This window comes from Sinocyclocheilus anshuiensis, unplaced genomic scaffold (genome assembly GCF_001515605.1).
Source record: "Sinocyclocheilus anshuiensis isolate Anshui unplaced genomic scaffold, SAMN03320099.WGS_v1.1 scaffold988, whole genome shotgun sequence".
NCBI lineage: Eukaryota > Metazoa > Chordata > Actinopteri > Cypriniformes > Cyprinidae > Sinocyclocheilus > Sinocyclocheilus anshuiensis.
In genome coordinates, this window is record NW_015548246.1 from 818,803 (window position 1) to 839,616 (window position 20,814).

A 20,814-nucleotide genomic window follows, 5' to 3' on the forward strand; every position below is an offset into this window, starting at 1 on the left:
TGAGGATTCAATCGTCGCATCATGCACCTGCAGCGCTTCTGTGAAAGGAGAAAAACAGAAATTAAGTATATAAAATGAATAAAATAAATAGGATCACACAAAATATATAACAGGCTATAATATAATTAACAGATTAACAAAAGGGAAAAAACCCCCACTGTGCAACAAGTATAAGCTACGCTCGTTTTTGTGACACTCTTAATGCATTTTATTTCTTTTCTTTACATCTTTATTTGATTAAATCCATCTGATCACACAGGCGCCTCACGCACACACAAACAACATTAGTTCTAACGTTGCCTGACATTTCAGCCATTCATCATCAAACTAAAATGCAGTCAACCAAACATAAAAGTAACACTGTTTATTTTAAAAGGTCCGCTGTAAAATCAGCGTGCAGCGCCGAAACAAACATTTTTGCGCATGTGAAGGATTTTACACGTATATTAGAACATGAGTGAAGTATAAAGCCATGTTTAGGCTACATAATGAATAATAGTTATGCAAGCAAATGTTACAAATATGGCAAAAATGGAAACATTTGGATTCTTGTGGTGTGAGACAGGCTCGTGAGCCCAATGCCATTTCAGTTTTGATTGGCATATGTATGCTGTTTGTGTTTTATTTTATAGTTTAATATATAATTTTATAACTACTTATTTTTCATTCTCGTTCTGTTCTGAATACCATTAAATTTAAAATATTTGATTATTCGAGATTACTTCCTCTTTTTGGCCGGGTTTCGTTTCTCCGTGTCGTAAACTCTAGGGGCGTGGCTTCTAAACCAGGGCGTTTTTAGGGGCGTGATATTCAAATGACGATTGTTTTCTGCCGCGACATTTATCAACATACGATCATTCGTATGATGAGATTGGCGGCATACGAATGTTTCATGAATCACACGTGAACTCTGTCGTAAGTTGATTTGTGCGCACGGATCTGCGCTCGTTTTAGATTGAGGCCCATTAACTTTATACACGGTGCACTTTCAGATTTCAAACTTTGCAGGATGTTTTCATTCACGTAGAGCTGTGTTACACACTGCATGAATGGTAATTTTCAAAAATCCATAATAGGGGCACTTTAAAGTAGAAATTGTATTTTCTTATAAAATGTACCCAAGCAATCTTTGAAAAAGATTCATTAAAATAAACTAAAGCAACTAAAACAATCTAAAAAAAACGAAAAGAATTCCTATTTTATTTCACCTCTCTCAACGACTGTTTTTTTTTTTCCTTTAAAGAACCAGGATTCCCAGAGTCTTGAAAAACCTACATGAGGTAGCCTCATTTTAAAAGACGTGGAAGAGTCATGTAAATTAATAAAACAGTAAAATTCTATTGCCATTTTTTATGATAAATTTAAATTTTTCTACCCAAACTCTAAAATATTTGATTGGGTGGACATTTAAAAAAAATCCTTATCCTTAATGCTTGTCCAGTAAATACATTTAATAAGGATTAAAGCTACTGGAAAAGTCATGGAGCCTTTGAATGTTGTTGTGGACAATGGGGGGCTTTGGAGTCAAAAAGTTTGAGAACCGGTGACAGAAATTTTATACTGTAGGATGTAGATCAACATAACAGGTGGATGTTTTCCCTCCAAATGGAGGAGGAGGAGGCCTTACCCATCAAGTAATCAGTATTGTCCTCTTTGACGGCATCAAAATCTTTTTTATTCCACACATATTTGGCATTCTAAAGAAAAAAAAAATGTGGTTGTTTGTTGTTAGGTGTAGTTGGTCCAAAATGTACTCATCCTCATGTTGTCCTAAAGACTTTCTTTCTTCCATAGAGCACAAATGGAGTTGTGAACCAACCAAATCTGCCATTGGAATGAATGGGAATGGGAAAGGATGGCTCGAGTCACGCATTACAGACTGTGTAAAATGTCACGACTGTCATGACAGGTTGATTCTTGTGACAAACTGAATATGGATATGCGTGGATGAGATTCGCAAACATATGCACAAATATTGACTTGAATTTCTACTAAAAATTCCTCATTCCAATGTATGGAAAAGAGCAACCAGGACATTCTTTTAAACATCTTCTTTTGTGTTCTATAATTTAGTTTTTTTTTTTTTACTTCATGAGGGTGAATAATTGATGACAGAATTTTCATTTTTAATATTTTTTGAGAGGTTTGACTTACATTTCTGCTTCTTAACCACACATCAACTAGGTTTGTTTTGTCCTGTCGGCTCCCCGTAATTGTGGAGTATTCAGGATCAACCGTTTCATTGGGAAACATGTACTGCCTTCCGCCACCTAAAATAACCTACAATAAAATAACAGAGGGATTTCACAAGCGAGACTGCTGTCAGCGACTGATTATCTATACTTCAATGAGGTTTACCGGTTTAGGGCCTTACATTAATATCAGTATTATGGACGAGTTGGTACGCGATGTCCTTGCATCCACCTGTGACGTCCTCAGAGGTCAGCTCTTTATCGCTGTACCAGCCTCTTTCAGGGGTGTGGGAGTAACTGGCGGCAGGTGATGCATGCTGGACACGTGCCGTGCTCACTATGCCAACAGACTTCCCTGGAAAATATAAAACCAGTCCAAGGTAATTATTATAAGCAAATTGCGTAACTTATGCTACCTTCAACAGTGTAGCATTGTCACAGATAAGAGCAGCCTCAACTCATCCTTTAACCATTAAAAGATATCAATGAAAGTGCAAAGGGTTCAAAGTAGCAATGTTCAACTGTTTGAAAATGAGTGACTTGTTCAAAGTCGTTATTAGGAGAAATGAAGTTGAAATAAAGAAATGATGATATAAAGTTCAAATTTTGATATATAAAGTGGTAATTGTGAGATACTGTAAAGTCACAGTTATAAGAAATAAAGTTGAAATGATGAGACATAAAGTTCAGAATGTGTGATATTAAGTTGTAATTGTGATAAAGTCACAATGACGTGAAAACAAGAAAGTCGAAATTGTGAGGTAAATAAGTCGCAATTGAGATATAAAGTCACAGTGTGCAATAAATAAATTTGTTGAAGTCGTTGTTGAATAAAGTTGAAATTATGAGATAGAGGTTTGTGGGAATGCGTCAATAAGGAAAATGTTGATACGAAGTTGCAATTGTGATATATAAAGCCTCAATTACAAGAAATAATGTTGCAGTTGTGAGATATTTTCACAATTATGTGAAAAAAGATGAAATTACAACATATAAGGTTCAGATTGCGTGAAACAAAGTTGTAACTGTGATAAAGTCGCAATTGTTGAATAAAGTTGAAATTATGAGATAATAGAGGTTTGTGGGAATGCGTCAATAAGGAAAATGTTGATACAAAGTTGAAATTGTGATATATAAAGCCTCAATTACAAGAAATAATGTTGCAGTTGTGAGATATTTTCACAATTATGTGAAAAAAGATGAAATTACAACATATAAGGTTCAGATTGCGTGAAACAAAGTTGTAACTGTGATAAAGTCGCAATTGTGAGGTATAAAGTTGAGTAATGATGAGAAATAGTCACAACTGCTATATAAAGGGACATTGCGAAATATAAAGAAATAGTCACAATTGTAAGAATCATAAGAAATAAAGTTGGAATTATGAGATAATAGAGGTTTGTGAGAATGCGCCAATAACGAAAAAGTTGAAATTAAGTCGAAATTGTAATATATAAAGTCTCAATTATAAGAAACAATGTTGCTGTTTTGAGATATTTTCACAGTTACGTGAAAAAAAGATGAAATTACATCATATAAGGGTTCAGATTGTGTGAAATAAAGTTGAAGTTATGATAAAGTCGCAATGATGAGAAATAAAGTCGTAATTGCGAGGCATAAAGTTCTAATGAGAAATAGTCGCAAATAGAATCACAATATAAAGTCACGTTGTGAAATATGAAGACATAAAGTCACTATTGTAAGAATTACAGAACTGAAGTTGAAATTGTAAGATATAAAATCACAAGTTTTATTTTCTTCTCTTTAAATATATGTGTATTCCATATGTATCCCCCAGTCCCTAATTCTGCAGTTTTGAAATCATCTTTACATGCAAAATACATTTCAGATTTCAAAAGAATTGCACAATATGTTCATATGGTTAACTATGAGACAGCTCGGAACTGAACATCTGCTTAACTCTGAACATCTGAGTGAAAAATCACTGCATTAATGGGTTAACTGTCCTGGTATTTGGTCTTCCCTGCCATTACCTGCCATCTTTGCCTGATGCAGAATTGATTTGACCTCATTGCCTTTAACAGAGCTGCAGTCTTTGCGGCGTGCAGCTGCACTGAGACCCAGAGTCCCATAGTTTGCCTTCACACCGCAGAGATATGCAGTGGCTGTTGCTGCGCTGTCAGGCATCTGCTGATCGACGTTGTAGGTCTACACAGGGACAAAAACAAACACCAGTGTTATTAAGAGTATTCGGATCTATCAGTCAATTATGAATCAATCTAGCCAGTGACTTTTCTTCACCTTGGAGAGAGCGAGATGAGGGAATGTGTCCATGGCTAGGACACTCTCCTCTCCTGTCTTCCCTTCCATCTGTCCCTTCATAATTCTTGCTGCGGTCACAGTGCTGATTCCCATGCCTTATTGTATGTCAAAAAGAACACGTTGCACAACTTTAAGGCACTCAAGTACACAAGACATACTGTATTCATAAACATATATCAATAAGTTCTGAGTTTGCTATGGAAGCATGTTTCCGCCACTGAATACAAAATGAAAAGGATAATTGCAACTTTTTGTCTTCCAACTCTGACTTTTTTTCTAACAACTGCAAGTTTACATCTAGCAATTCAGACGTTTTTCTCAGGATTGCATGATAAACTCCCAGTTGCAAGAAACAAAAGTCTGAATTGCAAGATATAAACACGCAATTTTGAGTTTTTTCTTACATTTTCGAGATTATATCTCACGATTCGGACTTTTTTTCTCTCAATCCCAATTTCTATTCTCAGAGTTGTGAGATATAAGCTCACAAATTGTGATTTACAAAGTCTAATTCTGAGGTAAAAAGACTACTTTCTTATCTCTTATCTTATCTATTGATAAGTTTTATAACATTTGATAACTTTAACATGTACAACTGATTAAGCGATCTTGCAGTAAACAATTTGAATATCTAATCTAAAGCCACTGTGCAGGTTTTTTTTTCTTTCTGTCCTTTATGACTCTTATATGTAAAATTGTACCATGTGACCTTACTGAGATCTTGGGTAAAAGACCAGGCAAACTATGCAACGTCAACTGTAATTTCTATCAGATTTTGTGATATGTTTGTTAGGACTTTGGTCACTTGCGTAATATGTAATAACAGTGTGTCACCTTTATAACAGTGTTACAACAGTCTAATTTTTCTTTTGTGTGTGTGTGTAAATGAATCAATTGATTTTAATTAATCTAATAATTTTATTACAGCCTCATTTCAATTATGAAACACGATTGTTAATAGTTTTAGCTTTAGTTAACAATAAAAACAATGGTTGAAATCACTCTCGGAATTATTTTTATTCCAGGAGATAAACTATGAAAACACTGACAGCCAATCAGAATCCACCTGACTTTAAAGAGCTTGAGCATTTAAAGTCGCAGACGACATAATTGCAGCATGCACAAACATTATTGTCTGTGAGTGTGGATGTGAGTGTGGATTATCATTATATTTATCTTTATAGATATCGTTCTTGATGTAAACAGACCTTTACATTGCAGAACTGCAACCCAAAATTCAGACACTGTCATAAGTTCATCAGTTTAATTTATTTAAGATTTATTGTAATGGCAAATCAATTTTGACAAAATCTAGAAATGTCTAGAAGGCTAATTTGTGGCTAAAATTGTGCAATACATACTAGATTATTAAACAGAACAATGCAAAAACAAGGAATTCTAGAAAATTCTATTTAGTTTCTATTTAACTCACCATCTCCGAGGAAGAGAATGAGATTTTTAGCACGGTGCAGGTTGGGCTTCATGGAGAGCGCTGTATGAAGAGCCTCTTTACCCTTAACATACCAAAAGTTTGGGTGCTGCTCCTCCTCTTCAAATTGATTCCAGAAAAGAAACATTGTTTCATTCTATTTGTCTGGAGAGAAAAAGAATAATTTCGAACTGTGGAATAGCACTTACCAGGAATAACAGAGAAACATCCATCAAATCCTGCTAAAACAAATATTCCAATAATCAGAAGGGTCTGTTGTGTGGCCATGGTTTGAGCGACTGCAGCAGCACTGACAGCTCTGTAAAACTATTTGATGCCCTCCTGTTTATAGTCTTCTTTCAGACCAAAGGTCATTTGTAGTTCTTATTCCCTTTTTTGAAACATGAGCTTTTGATCACGTACTGATCATTCGTGACCATATGATGTGATATGGATATATAATTATATGAATATTGATGTGAATGAATTACTGTACTGTTCTGTGACTTTTCCTAACCTGTGCTGTTCTTTAGTGAATTGTGCTTTTCTGCGCTAAACTGCTCTTTTTTTATATTCATTACTGAACTGTTCCGTACTGAACTGTTGTTTACTGAAATATACCGTTAGTAACTAAGCGCATTGTATTACTGGTCTAAACTGTTGTGTGCCATCCTATTTACTGAATTTCTCTGTTTTGCACTGTTCTGTTCTGAACTGTTCTGGAATTAACTGATCTGCACTAAAGTGAATGATTAAGTTCAGTACTATATTAATCTAAACTGTTCTGCGCCTACTCTGTTCTTTACTGAACTGTTCTGTTTAGGAATTAACTTATCTGCACTGAACAGAATTATTAAACTCTGTCTGTGCTTTTCTCTTCCGAACAGTTGTTTACTGAATTGTTGTGTTCTGTTATTTACTGAACTGCAGCAAGTGCACTATTCTGTTCTTCGCTGAACTGTTCTATTCGGTTCTGAACTGTTCTCGAATTAACTGATATGCACTGAACTGAACGATTAAACTCTACTGATTTTAAACCGTTCTTTGCCTTTCTCTTTTGAACTGCTCTGCACCATGCTGTTCTTTTCTGGATTGTTTTGTTCTGTGCTGAACTGCACCTCGTTGTTCCTTACTGAATTATCCTGAGTGGTACTGTTCTTCAGTGAATTGCACTGTTCTGCACTGAACTTCTCTGCACTGCACTGTTCTTTACCGACCTGTTTAGTACTGTTAATTTTTTTTTTACTCAACTGAATTGTTCTTTACAATAATATACAGTACAATACTATTCTGGTCTAAACAGTTCTATGCTTTTTCCTGTTCTTTACTGAACTGTTCTATTCTGTACGTTTCTGAACTGTTCTGTAGTGAACTGATCTTCACCAAACTGACTGAATAAATTCTACCGATTTAAACTTATTTTTACTGAACTGTTCTATTCTCTTCTTTCATGAATTGTTTGTTCTCTGCTGAACTGCACTTCACTGTTCTGTTCTTTACTTAATTGTACTGTTCCTCAGTGAACTGTGCTGTTCTGCACTGTACTATACTGTATTACTATAGCATGTTACTTAACTGATTTTTTTTCACTAAACTGTTCTTTTCTTCAGTGTACAGTTCTTTACGGAACTGAATGAGTTGAACCATACTGAGTTAAACTGTTCTGTTGTTTAAACTGTTATACTATTCTTTACTGAATTGTTCTTTCTGCACTGAACTATTCTAATCTGTTCTGTCCTGAACTGTTCATGTAACTGAATGATTAATTTGAGTACTGTGTACTAGTCTAAGCTGTTCTTGTTCTGCTCTTTAAACTGTTCTGTTCTCTTCTGAACTGTTGATCATGAACTAAATGATGAAACTCTACAAATTTAAACCATCCTGTGCTTTTCTGTTATGAACTGTTCTGTACCGTGCTGTTTTTGTTCTGAATGGTTCTGTTCTATGCTGAACTGTTCTGTTCCTCACTGAATTGTTCTGAAATGTACCATTACAACTGTTACTGTAAACTGCAATGAACTTCTTGCTTTTCTTTACTGTGTTTTATACTGATTGTTTTTTTTAGTACAATATACATTTCTTAACTGAATACTGCTCTTCTGAATGGAACTATACTAGTCTAAACTAAACTAAACTCTTTTTTCAACTGCTCTGTACTCCAGTTTTTTTACTGAATTGTTCTGTTTTGCACTGAACTGTTCTGTTCTGAACTGTTCTGGAATTAATTGATCTGCACTGAACTAAATTATCAAAACCATCCGCGCTTCTGTTCTGAACTGTTCTTTACTGAATTGTCCTGTTCTTTGCTAAAATGAACTGTACTATACTGCACTTTTCTATTATTTTACACTGTTCTGGTCTGTTCAAAAGAAGCCCTGATTAATTCATTTCAGTTAATCAACAAGATCATCTGTAAATATAAGTAAATATAGTGTGCAAAATTTTGATTCATCTGCCTTGCTAACGGTCCATGTCTAAAAACGCACAACAATATTGAAATTTACGGATTTGGCAGATGCTTTTAAACAATGTAAATTGCATTGCATTCTATGTTTATCAGTTCATGCATTCCCTGCATGCAAAATAGCCAGTGGAACTGTATTTAAATCAAATGTATAAGATAGATATTTATCATGACTTAACGTCTCGTTTTCTAACCATTCGTACAGTAATGGATATATAATTGCTTTCGATATCTGATGGCCACAGAACATTTAATCACAAAGGCTGATATCACTGACAATATTACTTTTTTAAGAAAGTTTATTGGTCTCACATGATTGAAATTTATCGTCACAGTGCAAAAGAGTCGTCCATTGCGCAATATATACAAAAATATCTGATTATAAAATACATCCATGAAAAAAACCTTTACATTTATATACACAGCATTGCAATTCTGCGGAGCACCAAATTGCAATATAAACTATTTGGGTTATAAATCTCCAAAAAGCCCCAAAGAGTCCTGGGGCCTCAATCACTCGTGCAGTAGAGTCTGTCATCTCATGACAAGCCAAAACACACTTGTTATTGAGATAAGAGGCATTGAAAGAGTTATTTTACAGCCTCCTGAGCCATGAAGACGCAGTGGACAGTTAGTGTATGGCTCCAGACACGCTGCATAAGCCATCGCATGGGCCACATAATTCTGTTCTTTGACTCCATGAAAGAGATGAGCCATCGGGCCTTTTGCATAGATAGCCACATCTTCACCTCCATGTGTCTCTGATTCTAAAGGAACAGCCGCTTGTTGCATGTACTCTTCATCAACTACAAATAAAGTAAGATATGGTATTAGTGTTTGACAACAATAGAAGAGACAGGTAGTAAATTAATTTAGGCAATACTTACAATAATCCACTTTTGTAACATTTCCTCTTGTTCCGTTTACATGAGCATATCCTGGTCCATTAGCATACAAGATACTAGTGTATGGAAGATTATCCTCAGCCTTCTTGGGTGCCAGACCTGGGAAAAAAAAGCACTGAAACAATGGCTATGCAGTGCAATACTAGTGCACTGCCAATGTAGTGTATACTCCCATTTTTTTTTGGGGGGGGGGTACTGTAACTTTTAATTTGACATTAATACAAAGTGCTCTTTTTAAAAGTGTACTTAAGTGTGTTAACAGAATCCTGAAGTACACTTAAGTGGCTTTTATTTCATTAATATTATATTATCTGCAAGTACAGTTTTTTTAAACACACTTTTAAGGTTTGAAGTACACTACATGTGTACTTGCAAGGGAAACATCAAGTTTGTCAGCTCAAAATGCATATTTAACATTCTTTTATAAGATCAAATTAGTCAAAGTAAAAATGGTAGCTGTTTACTCTTTTACTTTTTTAATGACTTTCGGTGTTCTTGTTCTAGATAATCAAAAGAGCTTAACCGGTTAGCGTTATGCTAAGGTTAAGTAAGATTGTTAACTGAAGACTGAAAGCACAAAAAAAAAGAAATATAGGGAGGATCTACACTACTTCATTATTCATATGGCGCAGCTGATTAGCTGCTTGATGAGCCAATAAGCTGCTGCTCAATAACTCTCACATCCCCAGGTCCACCTGTGATCATGTATGTTATATATGGGGGTTATTTCATATATATATACGTTATATGTGCAGCAGCAGTATTTCTTACATGCTCACAGCAGCTTGTCTGTGGATGTATTGGCAGAAGCAAATACTTGCAGATCTATTCCGCCAAGACCAAACACATTAACACTGCCATGTATATTTCCATGCTAAAACTTTCAGAGAGTTCTGATGACAGAAATTACATTGTTATTATTTCAATTCCATGGCGTAAAGTAAGCTAGTATATACCAAAAATAGGGTTGCCTCGGGGGGTATTTCCACCAAAAGTGAAGACATGGGAATGATCTGCAGTGACAACAGTGAGAGTGTCCAGTTCACTGGTCAGCTTAGATGCTCCCTGGACTGCACGGTCAAACATGATGGTTTCGGTCAGAGCAAGCTTGGCAACCCCATCGTGGTGTCCATGGTCTATTCTACCTCGTAAAGCACAAAGAAAGGCATGTTTCACTATTGGCAGAATATCTTTGAACTGTAACACCAGAGTAAATGTTAAATACTCATCTTCCACAAAGAGAAAAAACCCTTTGGGATTCTTGCTGAGGATTTGAATGGCTTTCTCTGTCATGTCCACAATAGAGGGGTCACGGGTGCGATTCCTGAACACTTCAAACTTCATGTCCTTGGGTTCAAAGAGACCTGAATGAGAAATATGAATGAGAGCGTCATATCAGCAGACAGATACTGTCAGTAAGTCAATGTGGAAACCTTGTAAACTGGCATTACCCATCAGGCAGTCTGTTGTTTTAACATTCACTGCATTAAGCTGCTCTTTGTTCCAGACATACTGGGCGTTTCTTCCCTAATAAACAAAACAGATAATCACGTAAAACTGTAGCGGTTGTTTACAAACACAATTAGTGCCGCAATGAATGGATTTCTTGGAGATACCTTACGAGCATTCAACCAGACATCAATGAGGTTCTTTTTGTCTTTGCGATCCCCTTTGCGAGAAGATGAAGAGGGGTATTCTGGATCAGGGGTACCCTTGGGTGTCATGTACATGCGGCCACCGCCAAGAATTACCTGAAATGGAGACGTATTTAAAATGTGTGAACTTCTCATTTCAAAAATGTAAAAGTGTTCAGGTTTCTTGACCGAAATTTCAATTATTTAAATGATGCGTTTGGCATCTAAATGACGCTAAGGACACTTTTCAAATGTCCTGGGTTCTAGGAACGAAAGTTGTTGGGTAAACCTTTAAAGTGGTAAATGGAAACTACAATAAATATATTTTTTGCATTCACATTTGCTCCAGTAGCAAATAGCATTTCTGTAACTTTTTATGTTTTGGCCATTCATGTACACAACAACAGCGTTTTTGATGCTTGAAAACGCAAACTTTTAAAAACGGGTTTCGAAGTGCTATTTTTGACATTGATAGTTATCGTCTCTGTATAAACTACAAAAATGTGACTTTGTGAAAACGGAGATGTCATGTGCATACGTATTATGTGTTCAGTATATAGGTTTGTGCGCAGATGCGTTGTATTTCTTCACAAAGTGACATCGCCACCTACTGGCCTGGCATGAATAATACAGCATTTTTAGTTATTTTGGCAACTTTTGTTAGTTTTTGTTGTCTGCACATTAAACTATTCAAAAACTTTTCCACTTTTAGTATATCATTGTTGTGTAAATGTACCCTCAATGCCAAGGTAATAAAACACAAAGTATAGTGTTGTAATTGTAAATTCAATAAAAAAAATGAAAATATAAAAAAAAACTTTACTAGATTTACGATATTAATAACTGTGGAAATGCATCATCACAGTCACTGAAAAGGGTCCATTGTGTATTTAATTTATGTTATTACATTGGTGGAAAAGCTGCTTTGAACCTTTAGCTTACTAAGCTGAATCATAAGGAAGTAGTTAAACAACAATCAAGCAACTGGTTTGAAAAACTAGCTGGCTGTGCTACAAGCTAACAACAAAAACTACACTGAAGTTAGTTCAGTATTTTTTATAAATAGAAATTTCTCAACTGGGGTGACAATATCAAAATTGAACAGGTAAATTTACACTAAATGCAACAAAAACACCATAATATACATACAAATATATAGGTAACACTTTATTTCTCACTATTAACTATAGTTGCTTATTAGCATGCATATTACTAGCATATTGGCTGTTTATTGGTATTTATAAGGCACATATTAATGCCTTATTCTGCATGACCATTTTTTAGATCCATTAATCCACCCCATAATACCTGACTAACTATTAATAGGCAGCAAATTAGGAGTTTATCGAGGCAAAAGTCATAGTTAATAGTTAATTAGAATTGGTTCCCAAACTAAACTGTGACTAATACACACTAGTCAACATTTGAAGTGGATCAAAACCTTTCATCAAAGTCGTCCTAAAACCTAAAACCGAACTGCATTCTTATCTTAGGACAACTTTGATGCACTTTTTTTGATCCACTTTAAATGTTGACTACTATATAATATAGTATATTAAATATAGTACATACAATAGTACACTCTCAGAATAAATGTGAAAAACTGGTAGAATTGCCCTCAACAGTATGTGCAGTTGTGCAGCATTTCAAAACTTCAAAAGTTATTTTTTAGGCAGCGGCTATTTATACTAAGTGTAAATAGCAATTCGATGCTATTTAAACCCTAAGTGCAAATAGCTATAGATTCTATTTACACTGTTAAAATAGCAGGATTTTCTGTTATTTATACTACTTATTGCAAATATTGGCTATTATCTGCACCTAAGTATTGCAGTACATTATAAAACAGTATGCAATTATAACATATTGAGTGTAAATTATCATTTTAATTCAAATTATTAAATGGATGCCATTTGGGGACACCTACCCTAACCCTACCCGATACTTTATTTTAAACTTTTTGATTATTTCCTTTGTTTTTATTGACAATAAATGCCTTTCCGATGTGATATGAGATTTGATAAGGGAGAAAAAAAAATGTTTGACAAAAGACGGATTCGAACCCGGGTCGATCGTGTCAAAAAGACTGCAGCAATTATTTCCTTCGTTTTTATTGACAATAAATGCCTTTCCGATGTGATATGAGATTTGATAAGGGACAAAAAAAAATGTTTGACAAAAGACGGATTCGAACCCGGGTCGATCGTGTCAAAAAGACTGCAGCAGCACACACTTTACCATCTACGCTACTGGAGCTACAATTACATCAGCGTCTTTTGTAGTGTTGAGTAGCCCAATCTCACGTTGGTGGGTGGATTTAGTGTAAATAGCCTCTTGCCAACAAGGCGGGCTATTTGCACTTAGTGTATTTTTGATCTTATGACATGAAACTGTATGGGTTTCGGCTCACATCGATATCAGTGTTGGTCACCAGCTGCGTGGCGATATCGGTGCAGCCCTGCCGGCGGGCATCGGAGGGCACGTCTGCGTCGCTGTACCAGCTGCGGCTCACCGAGTGGGCGTACGCGGCAGCGGGCGATGCATGCTGCACTCTGGTGGTGGTCACGATGCCAACGGACTTTCCTGGATATATGCACACACAAACATGCGTCATCACATTTATCCTGCATGGTCACAAAAATTGAACATTCTTCAGAATATTGTCTTTTGTGCTCCGAAACAAACTCAGGTTTGAGTAAATGATGACAGAATTTTCATTTTTTTTAGTGAACTGTCCCTTTAAGAAGAACAACAGCAACAGAACAAAACATTGGCTGCATGCCTGTAAGTGTGATAATGAGTCTAAATGGAAAATACCTTGTGCTTTGGCGCGGTGTAACACTGAGAAAACCTCGTTGCCAAATGTGGTGTTGCACGCATAGGCCACTGCTTTAGCGCTCAAACCCACCGTCTTGGCATTAGCCTTCACACCGCAGTGGTACGCCGTAGCTGTGCTAGCACTGTCTGCCACCTGCCTGTCAACACTGTACGTCTGTTTGGAAACACATCAACTCGGTACATCAAATACTGATAGCTCTGTTGTTCAAAACATAGCTTTTCGGTCATATAATGAGTAGATCAACTATATCATTAGACCCTAATCTGACCTGTATTCACGTAGTGATACTTCACATCTGTAATCAGCTTTCCCTCGTCCTCATGTTCTCCAGGATCAGAGGTTGCAGTGCTATCTAAACTTATCAGGAGTGCATAATCTGCAGTCAACTGATAACTTTTAATTTCTTAAACTGTGCCTGTGGTGCTTTCAAAACAGTATGAAAGCCCATTTCTGCCACAGAAGAAAAGAACGTCATGCTTTGGTTAATTATAATTGACATAAAAATCTAAATTATGAGGTACTAAGTTGTAATTATGACATAAAAAGTTATGTCAAGAAGAGATTATAAAAAAAAATACAATACAAGTCAAATTATGACAAAAAGTTAAAAGTATGAGAGTCATAATTATGGCAAAAAAGCAGAACTTGTGAAAAATAAAATGATAACATAAAAAGTCAAATTAGGACAAAAAGTTAAAAGTATTAGAGTCATAATTATTACATAAAAAGTAGAAACTATGATAAAAAAAAAATATGACAACAGTCAAAAGTATGAGAGTTGTAATTATGACAAAAATTAAAAATTATGATAAAATTATAACATAAAAAGTCAAATTATGACAAAAAGTTAAAAGTTAACAGTCAAAATATGAGTCATAATATGACTTAAAAGTAGAAATTATGATAAAAAATAAATGATAACAAGTCAAAAGTACGAGAGTTATAATTATCACATAAAAATTCAAAATGTATGTAATAAGAACAATTGGCATAAAAACTAATAATAATGACAAAAAAAATCAAAATTGTCACATAAAAAAGTTAAAGTTATGATTTTTATTTTTAGTTTTTATTTCATAATTATGACTTTTTATCCCATCATTTTGTTTTCATCACATAATTAGGACTTAATATCTCATAATTTTTCATGTAATAATTATGATTTACCAATGATGATGGTGAGATTTATTTTATTTTTTATTATTTTATTTTATTTTTATATGCAGAAACATTGGCTCAACCAATAAATATAGTATACGAAAGATATAATCCTAAGTATTTTATTAGAACAAAATTGTACATTATATTTTTCTATAATAATAACAATAATAATAATCATATAAACTATATATAGACATATGCTAATCTATATTAAGAATAAATATATACTTTCAAGAACCATATATACTTTTTTTTTTTTTTTTTGTTACTTTTACGTTTAAGTAGGGGGTCAGACCCCTCTTAATACTATGAATTAATTCTGTATTAAAATGATATTTTTATGAAACATTATACAGACACTGATGTGTAGTAGGAAAGTAAATAGGTGTTGACTTTAAAGCCATTTCTCTGCTTTTCAGGCTTCCACACCCAGTTCGGCAAGAATCCCTATATGGAAAATTAAAAATGTAATCTGAAGACAAGCAGCAGTTTTTCCATGCAACACTCATGCGCATCCCATTGGCATTTGTCTGACAACCCAAACCTGCCTTTATATAATTACACAACAAGATTGCTATGAATTATTTGCGGAGGATTAAAGAGAAGCACCAGACCTTTGACAGGGCGACGTATGGAAATGTATCCATGGCCAAAAGCGTCTCCTCCCCTGACTGTCCTTCCATCTGACCTCGCAGTATACGGGCGGCTGACACCGTCGACACTCCCATCCCTGACAGATGGACAGAGAAACATCACAGCCTGACCCGAACACAAACCGCTCATCAGCTCTACAGGAAAACACAGGCTATGAAGTAACAGGCACGTGTGTGAGGGGTAATATACAGTCAACCGATCATTATCACAAAACTAAGCCAACAGGTGGATCAGTAACTGCATATTATCCAAATAACAGCTAAATAGACATGAAATATTGAGTTTTTATAACTTTCTTATAACATACATGAGATGAATGAGAGCATGGAGTGATGAAAAGAATCTAAATGTTAAATATAAATTTAGATGTACACATTGTCTAATGTATAATTTTTGTTGTAAATGTAATTAAAAATATAGCATTTAGTTAGAAACAGTAGTGAAAAATACATGTGCTTAATTCTATTTAATGTGCACTTCAAATCGTAGGAAACTAGTACATTTTAAATCAATCAAGTTTGAATAAAATGTGCTTTAAAATATACACTTATTTTGAGCACATGTAAAATGCTTGATTATAATTTCAACTGCAGTGCTATGCAATATTGAATTTAAAGTTAATATATTTTAAATGTGCTATGAACAGCACTCTAAAGTTCAGCTAATTTCATTTAAACTGTAATACATTTTCGTTAAACTGCAACTGAAATGCAGTTAAGTGTTAGCAAACACTACGTTCTGTTCACAGTTAAGTATATTCTTTGACAGTATATTATTACTGTAATAATTACCAAAAAGTATGCCTTTAAAAGTAAACTTATTCACAAAGGAAGAGAAAATAGTACTTATGAATGCTTATATTATACACACATTTACAGCTAAGGAAAAAATTCAGAGACCATTTTTTCAGTTTCTCTGGATTTACTAGGTATGGGTTTGAGTAAAATGTTGATATTTGTTTTATTCTATAAAGGTCTGATAACATTTCTTCCAAATTTCAAATATAAATATTGTCATTTAGAGCCTTGTTGTTGTTTTGTAGAAAATGACAGTTGGTTAAAATAACAAATGTTTTCACTTGTTGTGATTAAAGAAATCAAAATGCATATTGCAAAGTGCATATACAAATGTTATTCCACCAAATATTGATTTCTTAACTCCTTTGAAGATAAAACATTTGTTTTGCGTTGTCTTAGAAAGAAATATAAACGTGTGATGTTTTCAGACATGTTTATATTCATTATCAGACAACACAATACCAATGTTTTAACTTCAGAAGAGTTAAGAAATCAATATTTGGCATCTTATTTTGAGCACTTTGACAATTTTATGCAAAAAAAAAAAAAAAACTCTAAATCACAACATTATTTAAAATGTAAAGGCATTTAGAGTTGGTTTTTTTTTGGCAGAAAATGAATGATATTTGGTCAAAATAACAAATGCTTTCATTTGTTGTGATTAAAAATCAGGGTTATTCCTCCAAATATTGATTTCTTAACTCCTCTGAAGTTCAAAGATTGGTATTGCATCCTAAAAAGGTAAAACATGACATCTTTTTGAATATGACCATTTTGGGGGAAACAAAGAAGCTCTAAATGACAACATTTTTTATTTAAAATTGGGAAGAAATGTCAGCAGTAGTTTACAGAATTCAACAAAAACTATGTTTTACGTAAACATATAACTACTGTATAAATCATAAATCCAGAGAAACTGAGAATTTTCAAGTGGTCTCTTAATTTTTTCTATATAATATAATATAATATAATATAATATAGACCTCAAAAACCCATTAACACTTAGAAAGGGCACTATATTGCACTGAAGGCGTGTAGTTTCACAGACTGACCAGCAGTGTTCGGTGGGGTTGGTAACTCACCGTCTCCGAGGAAGAGGACGATGTTTTTGGCGCGATGCGCTCGCAGTGGCAGCGTGAGGGCAGCCTGCAGCGTGCGCCTGGCCTGATGGTTCCAGTATGCCGGTTCCCGCTCCCATTCAGCTAGCAAAACAAACACCACGCCATAAACAACCTGTCCTTCTCAGGAATAACTCTTCTGAAGAGGCTCCGCTGCTAACCTGCCCTGACACGACTTTCCCAGACTTTCCACAAAGCAGTGTAAAACTGCACTACAGTTCACTCTGACTTGTAAAACACCGTGGCCTGTGCTAATTTTAGAGATGCGGACAATGGGAGCGCTGTGTCCTTACCCACGGGCTCCAGACTGGTGCTCAGGAGGAGGTGGGCCAGGAGGAGCAGCACGCCGGGGGCCCGGCTGTAAAGCAAACACATCCCGAGCTGCAGAGACTTCAGAGCACACCTCGACGCTGGGAAGGAGTGTCTCCTCAAACCTCCAGCCCCTGCTTTTTAAACCCGGGGCCCCTGACAGCTCATAGGCTCGCGCTGACGGTGGCCAGGAAACCCCTCGACTTCTTTTCCTTTTGTTTTAAGCCGAGCGCTCTTCCTCGTTGCTTTTCTTCCTTTCTGTTCCCGGCTCTCCTGAGAGCTGCTCTTGGAAGCCCAGTAAAGCTCAAAACATATTGCTTTTTGGTTCTTGTTATGACTTTGGAAATGAATCCAGCATGTGCGAAACACTGGACTCTCCAGTTCTTGCCAGGTTTCGTACGAGTGTGGAGGATACAAACTGCCCTGAAATGATAAAATCGTGCTTTTCTCTTGTGAAAATCAAGTGCACTTGATTGTATTGAATGTGCACTTGTGGTGTACATCATATCTTCTATAAAAGTACATTTTAATATATTTTAATATATAATATGAATGGAAACAAAAGGCCACTTAAAAAGTGCACTAATGTCAAAATTAAAGTTGACTTTAAAGCACATTTTAAAGTAAATGTATTGTATTGTAATGTAGTGTATTATCATATATTGTTTAATTATGCATAAGTGTTCTTATTTTTCACAAGGTTTAGGCCTTTAAATTCTGACTGAAGAAGTATTTTAAGTTATTTGCATATGAAACAATGAAACATGAAGAGAAATTACAGAGCTCAGTGTTATTAAAGGATGTGCAGGCAAGCAGCATTTAGTAGTTACCATAGCAACGTCCCATATAGATATTTTTAAAGAATTCTAGTGATGTGTGATCACAGCTGTGTGAATATCAGCTATTTTACAACCGCTTCAAATGTGGCTTGTCTAATAAGAGTCTGAATGATCTGTTAATAGTAATTGTATCAGTTTTTTATTAGTTCTTTTTATTTAATTAGTTAATTTTAGATAGTAGCTATAAAATTCCAAATTGCATTATATATACAGTATATACATTTGTTTTTTTTCTTAATCAGTATTGTCCTTTTGCATTAACTAAAAATGGACTATTATTTATCCTTTTTTAATTCTTTTTTTTTAAATGTGGGTTTTTAACACTTAACAGCACTATTTGCAATTAAAAAAAAAGTATTTGTATTTTTTATTCAATTTTAGATATATAGCTCTATTCTTTTAAATGTAATTTATTTAATTTATTAAAAAAAAAATTAAATTTGTATTTAAATTTATTTAATTAAGTGGGGGGCATTAATTTATTTAATTAAGTGGCATTAATTTTTTATTAATGTGAACATAATTTTAGAATGCAGCCATAAAATTCAAAATAAAAATATAAAAAAATAAAAATAAAAATGAACATACATTTCACACACTTTATATATACTGTGATATAGAGTTGTTATATACCGTTGATATCGAGTCTGAATCAGTAAATCATAATTGTTCTCTTTCTTTCCAATAACAATAGGAAAAAAATCACATGAACTATTCAGACTTGTTTTATTGTCTTAGTTTTACTTTTGAGGCATGTTTATCTTTTTTAAGGATATTTAGATATTTTTACTGGAAAACAAGATACTGAATATTATTATAATTAATTATTTTATGCAGTCTAGGAGTTTGGTTACACTATAAATGTAACCATTCATAAACATTTTTTTAATAGACATATTATTTGTTAATATTAATTTTACTAGTTTTTTATTATTATTATTATTATTTCATGTGAAGGTGATTTTAGGATGCAGCCATAAAATTCAAAATAAAAACACAGTTATCATATTCTATACATTTTCACGAACTTTATATACTTTGATATACATTTATTTTTGAATCAGTAAATCAGAATTGTTTTCTTCCTTTCCACTAAAACTAAAAGAAAGAAAAAAATCACATTAACTATTCAGTTTTATTGCACTTCTGAGGAACTTTTCTCTCTTTTTCTTTTAAGGATATTTACATATTTTTACTTGAAAACAAGACAAAAATACTGAAAATTATTATAATTATTATTTTTATGCAGTCTAGGAGTTTGGTCACACTCCCCACCCATAATTATTATTATTCTTAAATGTATCCATTTATAGAACAATTATTTTTTTTTTTTTACTGCGTTTGCCGTTGCTTTATGACAGCAGTAAGCCAGCTTAAGTCCATGCGTTACAGTGATTTTACTACAGTAATTGACGGTTTGCTGACTAACTCGGCACCCTTGGATTGTAAAAATAGAGAGAGACAGAGAAAGAGAGGAGAGACCACAGTATGAAGGAGTCCAGGAAGGTTTCTCCAGAAAAGCTCAGTGCTCGCTGTTAATGAGGCTTAAAGAGCGTCTCATCTATATCGCATGGACAAGATGTTAAACAGCATTGCGGACGCCACACTCATTTGTGGCAAATCAAGCAGCTAATAAAATCGGAAATATGAAGCGAGGCCTCACATGATGTGACCGCACTGCACGTACCAAAATATGAGCAGGAAAACTCAATCCTCGGCTAGCTGAGACACGTCAGCCCATTGTTATGGTAGGCACCGCTTTCCAGGGCTGAACTTGAGATTAAGCTAATAATGAGTTTGCGGTAAGATTTAAACCAGCTCAAGCTCAGTTTGAGCTCTAGTTTCCATTCTCCTTCTGAGATTTTCCCATAGCCTTTACTATGGAAGCGATATTATCCAAACCAAACAGACTACAGCTGTTTTGGATACAAAAACTGTAGTAAATGCAGTGTTTTGGAAGTAAAAATCTCATTCACTGTTGCACTACTATGTTTACTGTTATGTAATGACATGACTTTATTTATTTATTTCAATAGGTTGGCATATATATATATAAATAACAACTATTTGAACATATTTAACACATTTTTTTTTATCAATATACTGTTATATTTATATATAACAAACACACACACACACACACACACACACACACACACACACACACACATATTACCCTGTTTACCCTGT

At 34.5% G+C, this 20,814-nt stretch overlaps 2 protein-coding genes across 2 annotated transcripts in view; both read right to left on the reverse strand.

Moving 5' to 3' along the window:
- LOC107655267 (intestinal-type alkaline phosphatase-like) overlaps window positions 1-6,208 on the reverse strand; it is a 17,857-nt gene extending 11,649 nt beyond the window's left edge. The window contains exons 1-7 of the mRNA XM_016442713.1: window positions 6,114-6,208; window positions 5,908-6,024; window positions 4,455-4,570; window positions 4,187-4,361; window positions 2,375-2,547; window positions 2,155-2,280; window positions 1,628-1,697 (exon numbers count right to left, since the gene is read on the reverse strand). Of these exons, the coding sequence (XP_016298199.1) occupies window positions 1,628-1,697; window positions 2,155-2,280; window positions 2,375-2,547; window positions 4,187-4,361; window positions 4,455-4,570; window positions 5,908-6,024; window positions 6,114-6,192 (856 nt within the window). The 5' untranslated portion in view covers window positions 6,193-6,208. The remainder of the gene's footprint in view (window positions 1-1,627; window positions 1,698-2,154; window positions 2,281-2,374; window positions 2,548-4,186; window positions 4,362-4,454; window positions 4,571-5,907; window positions 6,025-6,113) is intronic.
- A 2,471-nt stretch (window positions 6,209-8,679) lies between these two features.
- On the reverse strand, window positions 8,680-17,878 carry LOC107655268 (intestinal-type alkaline phosphatase-like). Its single transcript, XM_016442714.1, has 11 exons — window positions 17,770-17,878; window positions 17,441-17,560; window positions 15,522-15,637; window positions 13,725-13,899; window positions 13,318-13,490; window positions 10,890-11,024; window positions 10,725-10,800; window positions 10,503-10,637; window positions 10,230-10,421; window positions 9,256-9,372; window positions 8,680-9,174 (listed from the first exon to the last, which is right to left on the reverse strand). Exons 1-11 carry the CDS (start codon window positions 17,849-17,851, stop codon window positions 8,903-8,905), a joined length of 1,593 nt encoding a protein of 530 aa, XP_016298200.1. The 5' UTR covers window positions 17,852-17,878; the 3' UTR covers window positions 8,680-8,902.
- Window positions 17,879-20,814: the final 2,936 nt, after the last annotated feature.

Coding starts and splice junctions, on each gene's coding strand:
- LOC107655268 (XM_016442714.1), bottom strand. CDS start 17,851: ATGTGTTTGCTTTACAGCCGGGCCCCCGGCGTGCTGCTCCTCCTGGCC. Junction 17,561..17,769: donor CACCAGTCTGGAGCCCGTGG/GTAAGGACACAG, acceptor TTGTTTTGCTAG/CTGAATGGGAGCGGGAACCG. Junction 13,900..15,521: donor CATACGTCGCCCTGTCAAAG/GTCTGGTGCTTC, acceptor GTTTCCAAACAG/ACGTACAGTGTTGACAGGCA.